Source organism: Excalfactoria chinensis, chromosome 6 (assembly GCF_039878825.1).
Source record: "Excalfactoria chinensis isolate bCotChi1 chromosome 6, bCotChi1.hap2, whole genome shotgun sequence".
Classification (NCBI taxonomy): Eukaryota; Metazoa; Chordata; class Aves; order Galliformes; family Phasianidae; genus Excalfactoria; species Excalfactoria chinensis.
In genome coordinates, this window is record NC_092830.1 from 24984681 (window position 1) to 25007975 (window position 23295).

The 23295-nt window shown below is 38.1% G+C and overlaps 1 protein-coding gene across 3 annotated transcripts in view; it reads right to left on the reverse strand.

Annotated features, from left to right (window-relative positions):
- LOC140254036 (gamma-aminobutyric acid receptor subunit pi-like) overlaps positions 1–23295 on the reverse strand; it is a 42374-nt gene that overhangs the window by 9316 nt on the left and 9763 nt on the right. Inside the window, exons 1-6 of one of the 3 annotated variants that reach the window (XM_072340224.1) lie at positions 19629–19742; positions 18865–18968; positions 11270–11337; positions 9885–10102; positions 9365–9447; positions 5353–5490 (exon numbers count right to left, since the gene is read on the reverse strand). In XM_072340224.1, the coding sequence (XP_072196325.1) occupies positions 5353–5490; positions 9365–9447; positions 9885–10102; positions 11270–11337; positions 18865–18968; positions 19629–19636 (619 nt within the window). In that variant the 5' untranslated portion in view covers positions 19637–19742. Of the gene's footprint in view, positions 1–5352; positions 5491–9364; positions 9448–9884; positions 10103–11269; positions 11338–18864; positions 18969–19628; positions 19743–20261; positions 20355–23295 lie in introns of those variants that run through there. The other 2 variants (XM_072340225.1, XM_072340222.1) reach the window with 2 other exon arrangements.

Consider the following 23295-nt stretch of genomic DNA (forward strand, 5'->3'; position numbering starts at 1 on the left):
CTTAACAAATGGGCATCCTTATTACTTCGGATCATCCATTCTGTAACAAAGCAAAAACCTAACAGTGGAATGCTGCATCCCTGCTCTTTCTGTTCCCCCTGCCAGCAGAAACTCCCAGCAGAGGAGTCTGAAGGAAAGACTCGTGATCCAATGTCCTCATTTCCTGACTTTGGGTGTTATGGGATGGGAGCATCTTCCCATTGTTGCTTCCTATGGACTTTTTGATGAATTCAACACCAACAAAAGAAAGCTGCACATCACTCTTTACGTAAGAAGCACTTTGGTATCCTGCACAGGGTGTGCAGTCAGGCACAAAGAGCACATTCTTCCCTATCATTAAATATGTATGCTCACCCCTTGGGCACCAGCTAAAACGTGTGATGTACATCTCCCACAAGTTCATTGGTATAACCCTACTGATGCATCAGTAGGGTTTCTTCTCTGCTTGCACCTTTTAAGGGAACAGTATAGAACATAACTTTACTGTCTTAACTATTTGCCAAAATAGTAATTCTTAGTACGCAATTTTTTTGCTTGATTATAGCAAATACATTACAAAATAGCAGCGTCTCCAGTTTCACCCAGCAAATAAGTTGTGCTGCTGTAATGCAACTTCTCTGACTAAGAACAGAAAATTAGGATGCTAAGATCACTCAAACAGTAATGCCTTCTATTTATTTCCATGTAAACGACAACAGATTCAAAAAGCACGACATTATTTGACTAAGCAAAGTCTCAGCTACCAAACACTATTTTTCACCATAGCCTTCTGTTCCTTACAGTCATGATCTTATGAACTACCTCCCTTCCTACTTGTTCTTCAGTGGTTAACTTAAAGAAATGAAAGATCGGGACAGACTTCTCAACTTGTGTTTCATCTTCACAAAAATGCTTTACAGAAATAGAGTTTGAAAAATCAAATTTCCTAAGGAAAAAAACAAATACTATCACATTGTATCTGTGCCAATGTGTCTGTTTAACTTACCTATAAAAAACCCTTACAAAAACAATTATGCCACAGGAAGTTTTCCATGTGTTTATATTTCTGTTTGCAGTACAAACAACTTTTCCAGAGGTTAGCAAAAAATCCCCTCTTCCCAGCATCCTTGTTCATTCCATTCATTGCCTTTCCATATGTTTTTACGTTGCTGTAATATTTTCAGTGCATTTTCCATAACTGTTTTCTTCCTAAACTGTTTTGCAGCTTCAATACATGCTGTGAAGCACTGCAGAACTATCAGAAAAAAAGGAGTAAATGATGGAAAGTTCTGTATTTTTCTAGTGAAAAAACTCCACTTAAAAAGAATGATTATCTGAGCAATGAGCTCAGCTAGGCAAGCTGCACATACTTGGCAACAGATACATGAATATGCAACTGCTTGAATCTTAGGTGAGTCCGACCAGATAGTCCCCAGATAAGATTGTACTGACTGCAGTTCTGAGCTTATTTATAAGGCCTGCATGGCAGAGATGACATTATCAGAAGTAACAACGGGAGAGCAATTGCAGATTATAAAAGAACAGATAAAGGGAATGACAGAAATTACTCAGTGTACTATATCACAAACAAGGAGAGTTGAAAATCCTAGAAATATTGGATTGCTAACTAATAAGAAACTGCAGAGCGGTGAGAAAGATTGAGCAAGGTAATGCCTCTGCTTTTAGAGAAAGACTGAAAAATGCTGCAGACTGACTGCGACAAGTAGCAGCCAGGAGCTCCTTTTGCAGGCTCCTTCAGAAAGGCAAATACCTTATGATCTGTGTGAATCAAGGACAGGAGCCTGACTTTATGTTTCTGTCCATCCCTCTGTTCTGCCAAAGTAGTATCATCTTGATACACAGCCTTGCTGACTTCACAGTTCCTAAGTGGAGAGGTCTGCCTGAAAAAACTCTCCCTGGCTTCTAGGCAGGGGTTGAGGACTCTGTGTTAGGCTGAGTACACTGAGCTCACCCCCCTTGTTGCTTCTGGGAGCTTGATGGTAGCACAACAGTGAGAACAAGGCTAAGGGAAGTTGTCAGTCAGCACAGAGAGAGAGTTAGCAGCAGCCAACTACCCTGAGGTTTCAAACCCCTTTTTGCTTCTTTCACTGATTAGAAGTGTTAATAGAGATTGATTAACTATGGCTTGCTGTGAAAATATAATCCATACAGGTCTGTCATGCACCCAAAATTGCTCACTGGCAAACAGGATGGCACATCATGGCACAGCTAGAAATACCAAGCAGAGAGGACAGGTCCTGTTCTCCAGTTTGCTGACTATGTTCATAATTATAACAAGTAGCAAAAGCAGCCTCAGCAAAAGAAGACGCGGTTCAACAGAAGTACAAAGTCCTGCCCTCAGACAGGAATTACTAGCTGGAGACCATAAGCTGAATGAGGTCAGCAGTGCACAGGAATTTTCTGTAAGAAAAGCAAATGTCTACCTGAAGTGGATAAAGAGGAACAGAGTTCATGAAATGCATGAAGTAATTCCCTACTTCTACAGAGGACATCAGGGCACTGAATTTTGAGTGCTGCATATCAGCAAAGATAAGAGAAAGTCTATTGAGGAACAACAGTGAAGACAGGAGATCTAGAAAACTGTTTATGTGAATTAAAGAGAGAGAAAATGTTAGTCTAAGAAATGGGGAAAGGGTTGCTGAAAAGCAGCAGGAAATTTGTCTTTCTTATCCACAGTAGACAATGCAGCGCATAATGGGGCTGAAACATAGCAAAGAAGATCAAGATTAGACACAAGGAAAATATGTGAGCAATAATCACCAGAAAAAAATAAAAAAGTCATCTAGAGAAGCTGAGGAGTAGACACGTTGGAGGTTTGTCTAATTTACTGCTAAGAACATCTGTCAGGAAGTACATTGTTGATATAGATGAGCTTGTCTTGGGACATGAGAACAGATTAAGTGAATCGCTGAAGTCTATCCCAACCTTATTTCTATCATTATTTACACAAAAAGCTAGACTGTAACAGTCTTTAGTTGCTTTCATGAATTTCCAGTAATAAATGCAAGCTTTTTACATCACTATTTGTTACTCTGAGGATGCAGGTGGTGTTGGCTAGACAACTAAAATAAAAAGCCAGCCACCACTGATGCACTTACTTGGTTTTGGGGTCCAAGAGCATATGTAACAGTGTTTGTACAATAAGGATTATAGTTAAAGACATGCAGGAAGTGGTTCTAGCAATGAATTTACCTATGTCCAAAATTAAATTATTCTGTACCAAGACAAAAACAGCACAAAACCCCAGCCAGCCCTCCAGTTCACATTATACAAAGCAACTTCCTATTATGTGATTATTATAATGTGATTACTATTATGTGATACACAGTGTTCTATAAACAAGATTAATCCATGTAGTCCTTTTCTTAAGTATTCTGAATTTGCTTATGCAGGGATTTTGCTGGCCATATTCTAATCTTGGCTCTGTCCACGGCTGTACGTGAACTTGAGCTCTCCATCGCTGTACAATATTTCACTTACACAACAGCTGTACTGTCTGTTCAAGTTCACAGTGTATCAAATTTTGATTGCTTTTTTTTCTTTTTTTGCTGTGTTAGGAAATACAACAACACTGCCCTTCTCTCATATCTTCTGCATCAGCCTTGTGAATCACAACCATTATTTATAAAATACTTTCAAGACATTATTATTCATGTTAAAAAAATGCAAAGCATAAAGTTTCCCTTCCCTTCTAAATTGATTACAGTTTCTTAACTTGTTCTTAACCCTTTTAATGTGGGTTAAAGTAGGCATTGCTTTCCTAAGAAATACACAGAAAATAGCCCCTCCATCACAGACACAATAGAAAGTGAACAGGATTATGGGATTTCATTTTAAAACACTGCAGAGTACTTGAGAATGTGGCTTTCTTAAACAGGAGAACTGAAACAAGTAGAGGTGGGAAATCTTAATCAAATTAAACTGCGAGCATTATAACATATTAAATCAGAGCAGATTTTGACTTTATGCACATTACTACTGTCAATGTGAGTAGAAGGAAACAGCATCATTTGCTGAAGAGCATGTCTTACCAGACCATGCCTCTAGTCACTGGAGATCATTCTTATTCTATCTAGCAAAAAAATAAGATAGCTTTACGTCAGAGTCCAGAATCAGTCAAATAAATAGGCAACTTGATAAATAAAAAGTTGGTAAGAATTAAGCAGGTTTCCTCTCCCTTCTTCCTGTGTGGTGAACAGGTCCTAATACCCTTCTGGGCAGAAGAGCATCAGAGAATTGTTCTCCTTTGATGGAATCAGATTCCGCTCAACCTGAAGCTGCGGAGAGGAGGAAGGCAAGCAGATGCCAGTTATGTAAGTAGCAAGATACTTTGTGATCCTAGAGCCTGCTATTATGTATTTCTTTCCTACTTTCATATTCATTTAGACAACTTGGGCTTTCAGTCCCAACTAACGGCTGAAATCTGATCCTGAAGTTTCTCTGCACTGCATTCTTGAAGCAGAAATATCCAAACATGGAATACTGAAACAGTATCTCTGTATTTCAGAATTAGTAACAGTCTCTGGTGAAACTGCAGGTTTGAAGGATGCATGTGTCTTCACACAGAGATAAGCATGTGGCTTGTTGGCATAGCCAGAAGAGAAACTGAAATATGCAGTGAACAGCAGTGAGGAACCTAAGAGCAACTCAAGGAGTAGAAAGCAGGTTTGGCACTCCTGGAAACCTCAGAAATCTTTCTGAGCAAGGGATAAGAGACCAAGTCCTGCAGATCTGTGGAAATGCTTCTGACCTTCCCTTCGACAGACTAGCTACAGAACAAGTGTCTGCACTCTGCTGCCCACATGCTAGACAGAAACCACAAACAGTATAGAATGATTCCTACAAGCACTAGCAACGAAGCCCAACTTCTTGCAGTTATAAGAGCACCCAGCATATTCACTGAACTTTCATGGCTGAAAAGAGGTGGCTGTTTTTCCTATCAAAAACAGAGTGACTATTTCCAGAAAGGCTGGGAACTGTCCTGAGCTGAACACCCAGAGTCAAACGTCTCAAATTTAAATGCCCAACCTACAGGCTATTATTCTCTCATAAGAACACTCACCAGCATCAAAAAGAATAAGTACGGTATGTGTTGTTCATTATTCCATAGGTAATGCGTTGTCTCTAAAAGAATGTTCTCCAAGAAAATGCTCTCAGAGTCTCAGCCTTTACAGTAGCAGGTCTCTGCTGGCAACACCTGAGAGAACTGTGTGCAGTTTCAAGAATATAATCCAACAGAAAACAAAAAATGTCATTGAAAAAGTAAGCAACATGCTCAGCTCCTCAATGCTGTACTGCTTCCAGAGCCATATTGCAAACTGCACCTAGAAGGTGCTACAAGGGTGTTTTTACCTGTTTCATATACTGCTTCAGATACCGAGGTAAAGTGGTCTTCCACTGTATATTGTGCCAGCTGGAGCGTGTCCAATCCACGAACAGAATCATTTCCTCTAGTCCAGTAAAACATGACATCGTTGATGTTGTAACCCCCTATAGTGGTACACAAAGCAAGATTTTTATTTTACGCAATAAATAATTTGTGCTGAGCAGTTATGGCTCAGCTGTTTCTTATTCGTCTGCCTACAAGTACAATGAGACATAAACAACAATGAGACTTTTGGCAGAATGCTAACGCTTGTTTGCAGTACAACTCCCAAGGACTGAACATAGAAGATGCAAAGTCTTACCATTTAAAAGCTGTCTTTTTTGGACACAGTGCTTTTTATAACCTTTATTGTAGTATAGATGACATAAACTAACAAAAGAGATCAGTAACATGTGGCATCTTAAAAGCAAAAGCTATGAAGCTTCAAAGATTATAGGAACTACAACAATGCCAGCATTTGACTGAAAGATGAGTGCTCCCTTTGTGACATCCCAGGATGCTTTCTTGGTCACTACAGTGTACTTGGTCTTCCCATCAGTATAAATGCAGGGCTGAAGACCCACATTCCAGAGCCATACTCTGAGTTGTGCTTGGGTCATCACTTGGGATGGATCTTGGCTCAGGAGTTCAGCCCCTTCCCCAAGGACATCAGCCTAGGTGCTGAAGTTTCAGAAGGTGCAACAGAGCAACACACTTCAGGGGCCCCAGGAGATCTGCTCTTAACCTTCAGATGGTAATTAGGAACTGAGATGGGACACAAATCACCCATCTGAAGGCAACTATATTTTGCACACACTTGTCAATATGCGTCACAATTACTGCTAAAATACCTCTGTAGCTTTTTCCCATTATATTAAAAGGCAGGCAATTTTCAGACTAGTGTATATGATTAATTCAAGATTATGTTAATGTAATTTACATGTTAACAGGGAGCATTTGAACATCTTTTCCTTTAGCTTTCTTAGATCAATCATTCTTGTATTTGACAGACTCATATTGTGCAAGTTAATAGCTAAGCTTAGGGGACAGAACCACAAGCAGATGATTATTTTTAGGCTCCAGTCAATTGTATATAAATTACACTCAGAGACAATAATGCAATACATTGCACAAGGGTACATACTGCTAAAAGAACAAAGCTCTGGAATCACAGAAATAAAAAAGAGCATTTTTTTACTTTTAATATAATGGCTTTGGCTCTTGCAATGTTAAGAAAGTACTGACTTTCTTACAGACATTTTATGTGGGAAAAACAGGGAGTTCAGAAACTTCACTTCAAGGAAACTATGCTGGTTACCAGTTAAACAAATAAGATGATACAAACATATCTCAAGATAGAGGCTCTTTTATACTTTTGTTTCAAAGTATCTTCATCAGTTGAATAATCAAGGAGGTTTTTGTTACCCTACATGTGATAATACCTTTGAAATAGTAATTCCAAAACTCTATTTGTGAAGAGATTCCTGAGGGAGAACCTTCCCAATAGTCAGTAAATTTAAACAGCACAGTGCTCACTTCGTGTAATGTTCTACTTTATTCAGGGGATTAATGCCTAACTATAAAATGTTTAAAAGGTTTAAGGTTTAAGATCCTTAAACTATATTATTATTTGACTTTTACAAATAATCTCTTTTTTTAACACTACACCGAGTTTTCTTTCTCGCTAATTCCTCAAGCCCAAAACATCTGATTCCTGTGCTTTGTTGATATGGTGCGAACAGCTACTTTCAACAGGGTTAACCACAGGAATAGTAAATTTGGAATTAAATATTCATAATGCCTAATACAAATGAGTTTCTTTACCATTCTGTTGCTAATTTTAATTTCTCTTGATTGTCAAGCACAAGCTAAGTGCCCTCATGTGGCTCTTCACTGCACAAATGCTAAAGGATGAGATAAGAAAGGAAATAAAATTTCAGAGATGGGCCCACAAATGAATATGCATTTGAACTGGCCTGTGTGGGTGGATAAAGGAGAAAAAAAGTCCCCAGCCCAGAATGAATGACTGCTGGTCACAAATGCTCCCGAAAGCACCAACTGGTGCCCCACAACATTCTGAAGCACTGTAAACATAGGAAAAAGCTATAGAAATGTCAGGCTCAGAAGTGCCTCACTGTTTAGAAATTGTAACACAATTTGTGTTATTACCTATTAATAATAAAAGAGCATGTTGTAAAGACCACTAGGGGCTTTTTATTGAGTAAAACCATTGCTTGACAATATCATGGCCTGTTTGCCTTTACAGCAGTAAGTGTTTAACATCTAACAAGCCTCGTTTCAGCTGAAATACTTGCTACATATTTTATTTTTTATTTAGGAATGTTTGTATGGATGTGTATTTACTCTTTCATTCACCGTTCTTAGCCTCATATAATGGCAGTTGCAAGTAGTGATGATGTCATCATTTGCCTATTAATTGATGTATGTTTATCTCATGAGGACATAAGCACCATTTCCAGTGTGTCTGTAAGAAAATATTACAATGCACGAAAGAAAAAGACATACTCTTTCTGCACTCACTGTTCCTAGCTGCTCTCCTCAAAACTAAACACAAACTGACATGGGAGCTTTTGTGATGACATTGCTAAGTTTTCCCCTTGGACAGCAGACGCTTGTGAGCTTTGAAAAAGCAGATGGAATCATTCTGAACAATGTTTATTTTTAATTATATGGGGAATTCTCTTTTTTTAAAATCATCTCTCTTTTAAAGCTCTATGTTCTGGTGGGACACATATTTCATTCTGGAACCAAATATTATATGACTCATTAAGCAATGTGTTTAATATAAAGCCATATATTGTGACTTACCAATTTGTTCTTCCAAAGGAAAACAAATCGGAGATGAAAACAAACTCCTATTGGAATCAGCGTAAACAGATCTTATCCCCATAAAACTGCTGATTCCAAAGGGACTGCTGTGTGAGGAAGGTTTGGGGGTTGGTTCGCTTTGATTCATGAGCCATCTTATAATTGGTCATTACCAATACAAATGATAAAACACCCACACAGTTCTGAAATGCCAAAGAATAAAACTCAACAAGTACTTAAAAACTTTCCAGAAGAACATTCTAAATATGTGTTGATAAATATTTGACTTTTTTTTCCCCCATCTCATAGATCACCTCTTAGGTGTTACTCTGCATTATCCCATAAGGAAGAAAAAAATAAAAAAAATAAAAAAAATTTTAAAAAAAATTTGATAGTCTTATTTATATGAAAAACAGCAGAATTAATTTTAAATGTACACGAAGGGTATCTGAAAAGTGACCATGATTAGAAAGCATTCCAAAAACTATGTGGACATTCAGTGATGCGGTGAGAACCTAAAAGAGAAGATTTAGTGTTAGTCCTTCTGCTTATGACACTTTTTTTTCCCACAGCACTGGCATAGAGAGAATTAAAAATGTCACAGAAGGATCTCTATATTCTCCTCTCAGAACTGAACCCTCCACACAATTATTCTTTTTCAATATGAAGACAGCAAATTAATGAAATATGATCTCTATGCCTTAAAAATAAGTCTTATCCTAATTTCCTTCTTTCAGGTGAAAAAAAAAATAAAGTAATGATGATAATAATAATAATAAAAACAATATTTGAAAGTGAGAAGAGAGGCAAAAAAAATAAAACCAACACATTTTCTTGACTGCGCTGAAAAATGCCTGCTCAAAGAACCCCCCCTAGAGACCAACAGAATAACTGCAGCAAGTCCTGCAGAACGGACCTAGGGGCGTCTCCCAAGGTTGTATTTAACGTCAGTATTTCAGTACTGCCACGCTATTTTCAGTGAAGTTTAACAAGTTAATCTGTGTGTGAAAATACTATTTTAATTCTATTTTCATTATTTCACGTGTTGTCACTTGGCTTTTATGAATATTCCAGCCAACTCAGTAACATTTAACAGCCAGCAGCCTATGGAAATGATCACTCGCAGCCATTTCTCCAACAGCATAGAAATACTAAGAAAACTTGTCTTACAGCTTTCCAGTTGCAAGGTACACGTCTGCTTATCCATTGGGTACTTGGTCAGGTCCATGCTGCATGCAACAGTTGTGGTGATCCTTGAAAAACAGAGTAACACCGATTGTTAAGGGGATAAAACTTCATCAGTAAAAGCCAAAAATAAGCCATGACACTTAATTGAATATTTGAATCTTGAAGACTGTTCTGCAATACATAATGCAAATCAATCACTGAAGCTTCCTTTTCTCTGTGATGTTTCAACATGAAACAACTGCAATGGCAGAAGGGGCAGTTCCTGTGTTTGGCCTGCACAAAAGCAACAGAATCTATCTAGGGGTGAAAGTGAGACATGGTATTAATTTTAAGAATTTAATTATATCAGTCAACCATATTATGTATTTGTAAAACTACAAGGCCACGTATATTTTACTTTTACAAACAGAACATCGTCTAAAGCATAAAAACATGCTAACCTGAAAAGCTCCAAGTGTAACCAGAAGCCAAACACAAAGGCTGGTACGTGGTATATACGTACCGTATAGCATACAAGACTGTTCCATTAGGGTAGATTCTTATCAGACGATTCTCAACAGTGATATCATGAAGAAAAGACTTTTTTGAATCAACTATGAAGGTATCTGGGACCCAGAGCATTTCCACAAGCCGACCATCTAAACTTAAACTCTTATTGCCATCAAAACAAAGCCTCTCATCAGTCCACCGCTGCCTCAGAAATATGGTCGCTGTATAATCCTGAAATACAATATATAAATAAATAAATAAGTATAAATGAGAGAGTTCTAATTAAAACTAATCACTATGTTTCCATTTTACAAAAGTACACTGAACCAGCTGCTGAGCACAGATATACTGAGACTCTCTGTGTCCCAATACTAAGTGCAGGCACTTGGATAGCAGTAGTATGGGCCCTCATATGGCCACATTTCCCAGCACTTGAAGTGATGTCGATGTCATTAAGAAATATTATCTGGAGTAGATCTTGTTCTTAAGGTCATCAAAATTTTACAGTAAATTTTGAGGGCCTCAGCCTGGGGCCATAAATCAGCTGAAGTCATCAGAGTTTTGACAGCAGATAATCTGGCTCTGTAAATCTACAATGATTTATATAAGTAAGTGGTTACAAAAAGCATTTTGTTCCCATACACAATTAATTAATGCATTTTTAAGAAAACTGTGGAAAAAAAAAAAAAGTTATATAAATTCAGATTCATAATGGCAAAAGAATCAAGTGTGATAGGAAGTTCTAGAAATATATTAAAGATACCATCACCTCTTACCTGGATTTATCCTTTTAACAAGACCAGGGAAACAGCAGTGCTCTCAGGACAACTCACCTTCAATCCGAGTACACCTTGTAGTCTAACACTAAAACCACACTATTTCTTAACGTGTTGTTAATCAACTTTTGATGTTATGGTACATTTTAATCACCACAATAAGTCAATCTTTAGTTCAGACCTTACTTCTCCTTTCCTAAATAACTGTGAATACTTGCAAGTACAAAAGGAGTTCTCAGATCCCATTTATCTAGAAGTCTGAGTGATTTAATGGTGAGATGCATTACTATCCACATATCTATATTTTCTAATATTGAATATCTGAATAATTAACTTTGTCTTCTGTTTCTATGTAGCAACACCAGATCTTGAATTAGAAAAGTATACTCCATTTTATAGTTTGTTCAAAAAGAACTGATACAAATGTAATGAAACAGCTGGAATAAATTAACATGTGACAATAACAGTAAGAGAAAATAATATGATTGTTCCTAAACAAAAGAACATGGAGTGGCTTCAAAGTCGCATGCAAATACCTCAGTCTCACTGCCAGCAAATGTAAACACAAGACATTAACTTACCAACAGGCTAAACAAAAAGAAGATTACAAAAGCTACAGTACCATATTTATTTCTGATATCGTATCAATGCTTGCAATATCCAGACTCATTCCAACAGACACAGGACCATCTGCAAGAAAAAAAAAGTATTACTCAAATTTAGACAAGGAAAGAATTTCATTGATTGCACTGCCAAAATACAGTCCTACTAGGCTAATGTTACCATGGTTTTAATGAATGTCTTTTATTTCCTAGGGTAGATTTGTATGACTTTTCTTTTTCCTCAGAAAGAAAAGTAGAGGGGAAAACTCCACAGAGCGAGGTGCAGAAGGCACAATCCCCACAATACATCACACCCTGCTGCTCCAAGGTGCAGAGCAGTGGAAAGAATTCCTCCAGTTACAACATCTGGTCTGCCAGATGTTGGCAAACAAAGGAGATGCTCCTGGCAGTGTCACATGATTAACATCCAGATGGGATATCTGAGTGACTTTATTTACTGCCTGCTTGAGAATACATTGTCTATATTGTCTCCCTGAATTTTAACATCTTGCTTTTGACCACTGACAGTTTGCATGCAACAAATACTTGCATTTATGAGGAAAGCAAGTCACTTCATGTTTCTTCTAATAATATCAGCTGAATGTTGATTCAGTGTGTTTAAACACCTTATCTACATAGTGGCTGTGATGTTACTGTGATATTAGTAACTCAGGCTCTTATTTCCTTATGAAGGTGTATTTCAGAACGCCAGAAGATCACCATTTCTGCATTTTAAAATACAGTTGCGCAAAGCTTTCATGGAAACGTGATATCAGTCCTGGCTGAATATGTGCAGAGCTAACAGAGTAGATACAGAAGGAAATCCCTAATAAATACGTGCTTCTTTCAAAATAATTTGAAAAGAAGAGAAAGCAAAGCTTAGAAATGAAGGAATAGCTTAGATACAATCTATGGAGCTGATAGTGTCCATAGATTACATGCACACTGCTGAAACCCCCTGCAGGCCATGTGCAATGCATTATGTAGGTAACTCTCATATGACTCCAGATAAAGCAGAGATCAGGAAGATGAGATAGATACACTATCCCATTGAACAACACATCTGTACATTTAGTTTTTTCAGAATTAGTTCCACTTGTAATGCAAGTGTCGAAGTATAAATCTCTGGAACAGCTCCCAAATCATGGAAATCTGGCACTCCTGAAAGAATCGATAAACGCTTTGCTCCAGAATCAGCTGAAAGTTAAAATATAAGGCTCAAGCTTAATAAACAATTGCAGGCCTGCAGCAGCCCCTGATGGTAATCTCTTTATTTATTATATAGCACAAACTTCAGTTAGAGATAAGAAATTATTCATCCACTGAAAGACTATGGAGATTAACTTCAGAACAAAATTGGTTGACTGAGAATTTCCCAGACCACTGACAGATTGCTTTTCTGTTTCCTTCCATTCTCTTCTGTTTCTAACACTTTAATACGTTTATGCTCTGTTCCTCCTGTGTTAGCAAACTGAATCTTAAAAATTAAGAATAATCTAGCAAACATATGCAAAAAGGTAATTCTAGGGGTTTACAATCTAAATTTCAGTAGAAGTTAAAAATGCATGTTATGTACAGAGAACATTACTTAATGCACTTAACAGATATTAACAGTAATCCCACGTGGGAAAGCAGACAGAAGAGCGGCAGAAGCTCTACAAAGGGTCAACAGCTTACTTTACTTTTGGACCACTGCAGTGATCATGATCTGTTAAAAGTTTTTACCAACAAAGCAAACCACCACCAAGTCATCTATCTCTTGCAGTTCCAAGGACCTACTACTGAAATCAGTCAACAACATAAAGAACAGCTAGTGCTGAGCCACTAGCGCTTAAACTGAGTTTAAGAAAACTTAAAACAATGTTGGTATTCAAACATTTCTTAAAAGGAATGGCTTTTTGAAAGAGTAACTCAAACTTGCAGTAATACTGGAGTAAACATATTATGGGACTACTAGATAAAGCAGTACATTACACTTGGATTTTGTCCACGTATTTAACTTCCTACCACAAGACATCTTTCTTGACAAATGTATGTTGTATGAAATGGCTGGACAGGCCTTCAGACAGATTTCAGCTGCAATTGTTGATATGAAGAAGACAGACCCATTTTTAGCAAGAATAAGGTTCAATTGTATTTGTTCACATCAATGGTCTTCAGTGATACATCTTTGCAAGTACAGTTTATGGACACTATAAAAATAGGTGGGGATAGTAATATTAGCAGCTTGTTAAATTCGCCAAAAAACGTATTAAAATACAGCCAAACATAAGCAATTAATATGAGGACAAATAACACAGGCAGTACGTACAGGACAGGAAACTCTCTTGGCAAGCAGCACCTTTTAGAAGGATATAGTGGTTGTCACAGATAATCATTTCAACATGAGCATTCAGTATTATACTTTGGCAAAAACATCATTGCAACAGGGAGAAATACATAGAATTAAGTTACCTTGCAATCTAGGCTGTATTGGCAAGGCTGTTATTAGATTGCTGGGACAAGATTTGTTTTCCACATTTAAAAAAGTGTAAACAGCAGAAAGTTCAATAGAGAGGGAGAAAAATATTCCAGGAGATGAAAACCCTGGAACTGTAATAGGAGAGTTTGTAATAAGAATATTAAGGGATAGCATTTACTACGCTCCTCCAAGAGGAGACAGCGCCAGAAAGCACACAGAAAGCACCCAGTGATGCAGTACTACATTTGCAGGGGTAGTCTCACAATGTCTCTTATTTCCATGGGAAAGGAAGGAAAATCTACATTACTGTCCATATGCTGAAGTTTACATTTTTGCATCAAGTCATGCATTTATTAAATCACAAGTCTCAAGGATTCAGCAGTAATTTTGTGGGGATTTTTTTTTTTCCATTATACAAGTGGCCACATGTATACTCTGGGCTTTTTGCCTTTCTGTGAAGGATTAGACATGAGCTACATCTGTAAACAATCTCCAGAGGAGAAAAGCTAATTGGTACATAAAATAATATTTACTTGACAATTATTTGGTATTAATTTCTTATTTGCCCTGTGAGCTTGTCTTACCAAATCAGAACTTCTCAGATACGCTTAACATCCCAGCATCTTCTGATATCTTCAGGGGTAAACAGCAAACTTCTGAGGACCAAACTGCCCTCTTCCAATTACACTTGAACTTAATAAAAATAACATTTGAGAAAGAGATGGTGCCCAGGCTTACATACAAAGTCAGACCAGAAGATTTAATTGGCTTTCTTGAATTTAAACCTTGAGATCCTGAAATGTATTACTCATTAAAAAGCGATGGAGAATGATCTTATAAATGTGGTTTAGAGTAACTGATTTAAGGATGGCACTTCTCTGTACCACTTGAAAGTAGCTTCCATATTCAAACACACTTAGCTGTGACCTTTTCCTAGTCTCTCTCTTTTTAATTAGAATACTTAAATTATCACATTCAATCACAGAACAAAATCTATTTGTATAAAGTTATTTACAAGATTTTATGCATCCCTTAACAACTCTGTGAACCTGATCCAAGGCTCACTGAAGTCAGCACGAATTTCTCATTAATTCAGAGAGGTTTGGCACAGCACCTAAGTTAAAAGATCGTTCTACACAGTTTCAGCAGAAAACCTGATTTTAAAATCTGCTTGTCTGGGTGCGATAAAGTGTTGGGGTTATGTAGCACATTTAAGGAAAATAACTGTGCATTTTGAAATCCCTTATGGTAGCTTTTCTAAAGAAGACTTCCATATCTATCTAGAAGACTGTGATGGATATTTACACTGAGGGACTACCTACTAATATAAGTATAATAATATTCTATATTCCAGCCCGAAGAACAGTTAAAATCATTCTTTATTAGGTAGTGTTTCTAACCTATTAATAGAACTTCCCAAATCTATTTGTTCAGATTACCTAGGACTTGCTTGATGGAACAGCTCAAACTGGAGAATTAAAATGCCACACTTAAGAAAAGGAAATATATTGAATATTGAAATATTCAAATGACAGAAGAGACAGGTAACATCCCAGATGGGATTCCTGTGCATCAAACACTGTGTGAAGGTACTACAGTAATTAAGCAACTGGAACATGACACCCAGCACAGACAAATCAACTATTCAGTCAATCTTAAATGTCTACACACCCTCAAGGTACTAAGCCAGGCTTTATCTAATCTAACTTTAGGCACTTAAAAAGGTGCCTAGAGATGGGAACAGTAGTGTCTGTTTGGCGTAACTGGCAGTGCTTTGGTAGCAAGGATCTGCAGGGGTGACCTGCGTGGGAGGAGACAGCAAGATTAATCCAGAAATCTAGAAAACCTACTCATTCTAATCCATGCAAGAGGAGACAATTCAATGTCATACAAAGTCATCAAATTCTAAGGAAAAATATCTTTATCACCTCATTCACTTGGGTTAATTTTCAGGAATATGCCAATCCCAGCACAAGGACTAAACACAAACTAAGAGCTACAAGCTGCAGTTATACTTCCTAGACAAGAAAAAGATTCCTTTTTCCTAAAGCCAGAAGAAACAAATAAGAAATCTTCCTTTTATTATCATTTCTTTATGCCGAATGGACATTTTATGAACTAAAACCTCATTTTACTAGATATTAAGGAGTTCAGTGGCAATGATTTTGTAAGAATATATTTTGGCAGCATCACATCAGAAATCTCCCATTCCCTGCCTGAAGAAAAATTTTGAGGACAAATAACTTTGAAATTACTATAGCATATATAGTACATTATGCTAAAAACCAAGCCAACCTCTTGCTCTCCTACCCTTGACAAAAATTATTTTTCAGTGTTCCATTTGGCAGCTCATGGTTGAAAGGCAGCTGAACATGAGCCAGAATTGTTCCCAAGTGGCCCAGAAGGCCAATGGCTCCCTGGCTATCAGAACGTGTGTCCAGTAGAATCAAGGAAGTGATTATCTTGTACTTGGCATGGGTGAGGTCGCACCTTGAGTGCTGCATTCAGTTTTGGGCCCCTATCTACAAGACAGACCTTAAGGCGCTGAAGCATGTCTAAAGAGCAAAGCTTCTGAAGAGTGTGGAGCACAATTCTTATGAGGAGCAACTGAGGGAACTGGAACTATTTACTATCGGGGAAAAATAAAGGAGGCTCAGGGAGACCTTATTGTTCTCAGCAATACCCTTCAGAAGAGCACACTGAGATGGGGTTTGCCCTGTACTCCTGGGTAAGAGTGATAAGACAAGAGGTGATGGTCTCAAACTGTACCAGGGGAGGGTCAAAGTTGGACATTAAGAAAAGCATCTCCAAAGGAATGGTCAAACATTGGAACATACTGCCCAGGGAGGTGGTAGATCATCATCCCCCCGGAGGCTTTCAAGAAAAGGGTAACTGTGGTACTTGTGGTTTCATGTATATTGTGGTAATGAGTCAATGGCTGGACTACACAATCTTGGGTTTGTTTTTTTTTTTTCCAATATTATGGATTACATGATTCTATGATTACAACCAGCTAGCATTAAGTTGAAAATGCTGTAGATGCAAACAAATACCACCATCCAGTTTTATGACTGGTCTCTTCATGCATATTTATGAATGTGTATTTATCACACAAACAGATCATGCACATTTCTGAAAGGAAAGGAATCTTGGACCCAAAAAGGGAGACAAGCATCTTCAGAAGGCTGGCTTCAAGCTGTCCGCTGTATATATTTCTTCCCATTCCATGAGAATACTATCATGCACATTAGAAAGAAAATGCTGACATTAGGATTAATGCTCATATACACTCTGTTCATTTTCCTAGAAACACAACTTCCCTCCCCATAGTAAATCAGTACTGACATACTGATGCAATTGGACAGGCTGTTTCAATAGCCACTGCCAAACAATCTAGAAAAAAAGCTGCACAAAATTGGGATCAACCTGGGTCAACCTAACCTATTTTTTTTTTTTTTTTAATAAATTCATCATTCTTTGTGAAACCACTAACTCCACATTTACATCTGCCAACAGTAAAATGTATTTTTCAGAGTGTCAACCCATTCTTTCAGTAGCAGAGCAATTGTACATCCATCAGAGATTTTGGGACACAAGTGTCTGCGTGCCTGAGCTGTGGCCAGCAGTGGTTCTGACAATTTCCAGCAGTGCTTGACCAGCTCTGCATATGACAGACTCAGGCTGCATTTGAGCTCCTGTGGGAGTTCCAAAGGAACTGAGAAAGTCCCTAGCATCCCTCTGAAAAAATCCACAAGCAGAAAAAGAGCTAAAGATTTACAACAGCTGAGAAATAATTCTATTAGTGTTAAGAAAAGATTCAAAAGTGGTATAGTGTTAGTTAACTAGGATAACAGGGTTTTGCACTGCAATTCTGTTTGCTGTCTACTAATGCACATCCATAATGGCGGTGCCAATGCCTCTATATTACCACTCTGAAGCAGTGAATGCAATAACTAAGTTCAGTGGTCACTAATATATTCCTCACTGTGCAACATCTCAAATCAGAAGGTATTCATTTAGTTGTTATTACTTTTATCTTGTTAATAATTTCATGACTGTGAAACACCTAAAAGCAGCGGTATCAGCATTGAGGGAATTACAATAAAATAAACCAGATGAAATAATTATGGTCTCTCAAATCTAAAATATAGTTTTCCTATTAATATTTTATGGAATTGATTCAAAAATTGCCCTTGGCAATTGCCCTTCTTGCACAGGCTGATAGTTTCACCAGGTGTTTGAATGGCAAGAGGTAACAGCATGGTCTGGGAATCTCTCTAGCCAATCACTTTTAAATGGTAAACAAAAGCATATAAAAAGCCTTCATTTGAAACCTTAAAGATTTCTGAGTTTCTAATTCAATAACAGCTGCCTAGCATTCATTGTGTAGGTTTATTTTCTGACAGGCATGTGAAGCTGAGCATCTTTCCAACATGCAAACTAGCTTCTGTTTCAGAGTTTTGCATTTATTCCATGCAGAAATTTACAACCACAAAGCCTCCAACTCTTCAGTATTTCTGATGCATTCAATAGCCAGAATCAGGAAAGGAAGATGTTCACTAAGATTTCAGGTGTGCACAGATGATTATACTGGATATCAAGTAACATCAGCCTCTATGCTGGAGACAACACAGGTCTTCCAGCCTGGTGACTGCAGCATTCCAACACAAGGAACTCATATTTTCTATTCATTTACCCCTGCATTTCTGCAATGAACCTATTCAGTGATCTCTAAGACCCAAGGCAATTCTCTTGTGCACATAACAAATGTGCATACTACATGGTGTGGAATAAGATTTGCCCATGCCTTTGTGAGCAATGTGATACGTAGCACTTTCTTATCTTTAAAATTCTCTATCATTAATATTTAGGAAATCATGATAAATTACATTTTTAAATAAGTGAGGTTCTATATATTGCCTCACCGAGGAAACACAAACGTCAATAATCAAGTTGGAAGTTTTGTCTGTGAATGCCTGGAGTACATATGCTTTCGGCCACAAAAACTATTATGCTGTATTCTCTAGATAAGGGCATCAAATACAATCTGATGAGTCTCTATCAAGCAGCAGCACAGAGAAAAACATTTGCTCTCATCACTGATTTTCAGGCATGAGTTTCATGACTCAGTCCTGTCAGAGCTTTTCTACTTACTGTCAAAAAACGGACGTAGATATTTGTTGTATCCTTTTATTATATTTTGTATGGTTGGGGGAAGAATTTCACCTTTTCCTTCAGCTTCAGAAATCTGCACTGACCTACAAGAAAAAGAAAGAAAGTGAGTATGTTTTTAAAAACTAGCATTGGTTGTCAAAGAGATTATGTTCCAGATCAATACTGTATTAGGGTCAAGGTTACTGACGATTATTGCAGATCATAACATTCATAAATATTTGCATGTCTGCATTTCACAGCACTGCAGAAAAAATGCCATTCTAGAAAATACCTACTTTTTTAAAAAATTTTTAGAAAATATCTAAAAAATAGATTTGACAAGCTGTGTTAATCCCTTATTTGCAACGGATTCTGTTTTTGTAACTTAAAACCTAGCACTTCTTTGTATCTCACCTGAGAAAGTGGCTCTTTCTTCCTTAATACTTTCTCTGTAAATAGGGCACTAATCTAGGAATGTGGGTGTGGTGTTGATTGTCTATTGCAGTACTTAAAATTAAGCTTCTTTTTACATAATGAAATACATTCAATTTAGCTCCTGGAGGGAGACAGAAACCAGCCTCAGAGATTAGTGCATAAAAACACATCTAAAAGCCTGCTTTTACTGCAACATTTTAAAACAGGTTCCAGAAATAACCCTGTTGGGCAAAATCAGTGAGGAATAAGAAGAATACACACCATTCCTGTGTTCAGAAGCAGCTACAAATACCACGTTCATCAAACACACAAGTAAGTACAAAACTCACCTCTGCATTAAGGTCTCTACTGTAGCTTCACACAGAGACTGCGAACAAGCAAAGACAGTGTGAAGCCACACACCTGGGAAGCCTATCTGCTCTCCAACACAGAGAGCAGCCACCTGTAAACTCATCAGGAGAACATTTTACAAGTGATGGGAGCTCATTCTACCCCTAACCTAGCTCTGCCTCTCAGTTCTCAGCAAAACAGGAGTACTAGCAACCCAGCCCTGTGACGAAAAGAATTAAGCCTTATGGAGAAGAATAGAAGTGCAAAGCTATGGCTGGGTGAGCATCCACCTTGTGAGCTCTTTCCTGCTTCTGCCTGGGTATTGCTCAATTTCCTCTTCCTAATCCCCTTGGAGCTGCTCTCAGAATCTCTGCTTGCTCTGTTTAGCTGTATTTCTGGACCTCTCATAGCCTTTTGTAATGCATTCCTTTGACTAATATAGAATATTACTATGCTTTCTATCAAGTTTGAGCAGTTCTGTCAAAAAAGCATGAATTTTAACCAATTGCAACATAACACAACAGAAAGCACAGCAAAGACAACAGAGCAGCAAAGTCCCAGGCTGCAGCAAGCAAGGATTTGCTCAAATGCAACAGCCCTGAGCACAAAAATAAAGGAAAGAAGCTACTTACCTTCAGAAGGCTTAAGGTACACAGGGATCTCCAACAAAACATGCTTATCTCCACTGCCAACTCTTAAATGAGGATCCTGGCTCTACCCCTTCTGCTCACTCAGATGCATTACATGCACCTGAGCTCCTGTAGGTTGGCCCTGCCTTTCCACCAGGTGCTCAATCACTGCTTCAAGCCATCACTTAGCATTTGCACTACGAGCAGTAATCCAGTCTTTCACATTAGAATGCTATTCTACAGTTACAGAATCACAGAATGGTTGGGTTGGAAGGGACCCCAAAGTCTGTCCAATTCCAACTTCCCAGCCACATGAACAAGGTCAATTCCCTTGGTATGTCTCCATAGAAGAGGTTCTCCAGCCCTCCGATAATCTTTGTGGCCCCCACCCCGGACCCATTTCAACAGCTCCATGTCCTTCTCATGCTGACCATCACAGGCCTGTTTGCAATATTACAGATGGGGCCTCACCAGGGCAGAGCAGAGGGGGACAACTTCCTCCCCCTGCTGTCATCCCTCTCTTGTTGCAGCCCACAATACCACTGGCTTTCCAGGCTGCAAGTGCACACTACTAGCTCACATCCAGCTTTTTGTCCACCAGCACCCCCAAGTCATTCTTGACAGGGCTATTCTCAAGTTCTTCTCCTCCCTGCCTGCACACATATCTTGGATTGTCTCAACTGAAATACAACACCTTGCACTTTGCACTGTTGAACATCATTAGGTTTCCATGAGGCTACTCTTCTAGTTTATCAGAGTCAGTGTTTGGATGTTATCCTTTCTTCCTTATGCCAAATCAACTGCACCACTCAGCTCAGTGTCATCAGCAAACTTGCTAAGGGTGCACTCAATCCCATAATCCATGTCATTGAGAAAGATGTTAAAGCATACCAGACCCAAGACAGACCCCTGGGGTCCACTATTTCCTATCCTCCACCAACACACAGAGCCATTTTTCACAACCCTGTGGCTGCAATCACCCGACCAATTAATTATCCACCAAACTGTCCAGCCTTTGAACCCATATCTCTCCAGTTTAGAGTTAAGGATGTGGTACAGAACCATGTAAAAGGCCTATGACACCATACTAAAATAGCTTTTTAAATACTAAGATGGTATAACTGAATGTATGTGACCAAAAACAGGGTTCGAGACACAGTGTCTACTGCTATCCCTTTAGTGCTGTTATTACTATTTAATTTTTTCTGTTTACCAGACCCAATTGCCACATACAAAGATAGTTTTCAGCAGCAGCCTTGTGACTTAGGGGGCTTGGCCATTTTTTACTTCTCTCATTTTGCACTAGGCTTTTATTTCTTTGTTGATAAAAGTAACTTCTTAACATTTACTTAAGGATAGACTTAAGTAACAAGGACTGCTTCTCCTTTAAGCTCTTTTCTGTCTTCAAGAAAGTCACATTGAGTTCAAGTGTGCATATCAGTAAGAATGCCAGTTTTATATGGTACAGAATTATGGGAATTAGAAATGCATATGAATTTAATTCATTTCTTAAATACTCTACTTGTAACAGACTTTCATGCTATTTCAATTTACATTTAATTTCAGTGAAGTGCTCAATGAGCTGCATGAGTTTAATTTCACAATTTTACTGGATTGCTCCTGCATAATTTTCACATATTGTGAAACCATAAAGAAAAACTTGCCCCTTTTCCACTGCAAGAGTACAATATTGTTCTGCAGATCAGCGTGTGGCTGTGGAGTGGTCTGGTGTGTCCTCATAAACACCTATCTGCAGAAATAGATCCTGAATATTTGGCATTATTTAGGCTGGCAAGTACTTTCCTTTGATCACTTGTTTTATCTCCGGAGACAATTATTGATTTCCTTTATCAACACATGATGTGTAGCCTCATGTTTTTCTCTTCTGCTGATTTTATAGTTAAGAATGAATTTTTAGCCAAGGAAAAGCTGTTGTGAAGTAACTGATGCACTGAATTAACAGAGCTCAACCTATTGCACAATATTTTGCCATACAAAATCCTGTGCAAGAGGAAACTGCTGTTTCCCCAAATTGAGCACAGTGCATTGCTAGATCCCTCAAAGGTAACTACCAGCATACTCAGAAGCAAACTGTCAGTGCTGAAAGGCAAAGAACCTACAGATGTTTCATGTGTTAAGTGCTTTAGCTTATCTACATTTTAGCACAGGATGTCCTGATTCCTCTAAAGTGCTCTTCAGTGCTCATGCCCTCTGTCATCACTAAGCGAGTTCACACCTGCCTGTAAGAAAAAAATATCTATTACATGGCCTTTTGCAGGGATTGCAAAGGATAACAGTAAAATCTGAGGCTGTTTCTTCTTATACCTGTACATCTTCTCATCAGTGCATCTGAGCTTCCCTTTTATCCAGTATTTTTTTTTTTTTTAAATCCTACTATGTGTTTTATTTTTTCTGTTTTCTTCATGTATTTAAAACATACTGGCACACATCTAATTATGGAATAGCCTTGAAATGCCTGTTCCAGCCACAGAGGAGAGAATATGCTTTTATAGAGAAAAAGTTAAACATATACACATATAATCTGACAAACATTCCAGGCTTTCTGTTCTGGGTTATCAAGGTTTAACAAATATATTAAACTCTTTGGGCTCAGTGGCCCATGTTTGCATCTATGAAAGTTGGACTATAATGATTTAATTTCCTTTGCTAATCTTACGGCTCAGAAAATGTTATATTTTACAAATTGGATTACATTTGGAAGGTACTATTGCTATATAAGAGACTGTCAAGCTAGTGACTTAGTAGAACTGGGAAACCAAAGGGGAAAGAGGGGGGAGGGAGCATCTGCCCTAAACAGCAGCACATATCACTGCTTAAAACAAAAGTATATTCTAGACACACGTGCAGGAATGTTCTTCCTGGCTATTTCTCATCAAGATTTATGTATCATGAAAGAGGCAGCAACACCTCAGAACTGAGAGAAGGGAAAAGCAAAATGCCAAACACAGTCTGAGCGAGCCTTTGAAATGCACCCCTCAGGAAAAGCTGAGCCAAAGGCTTCTTTCAGGCAATCTAC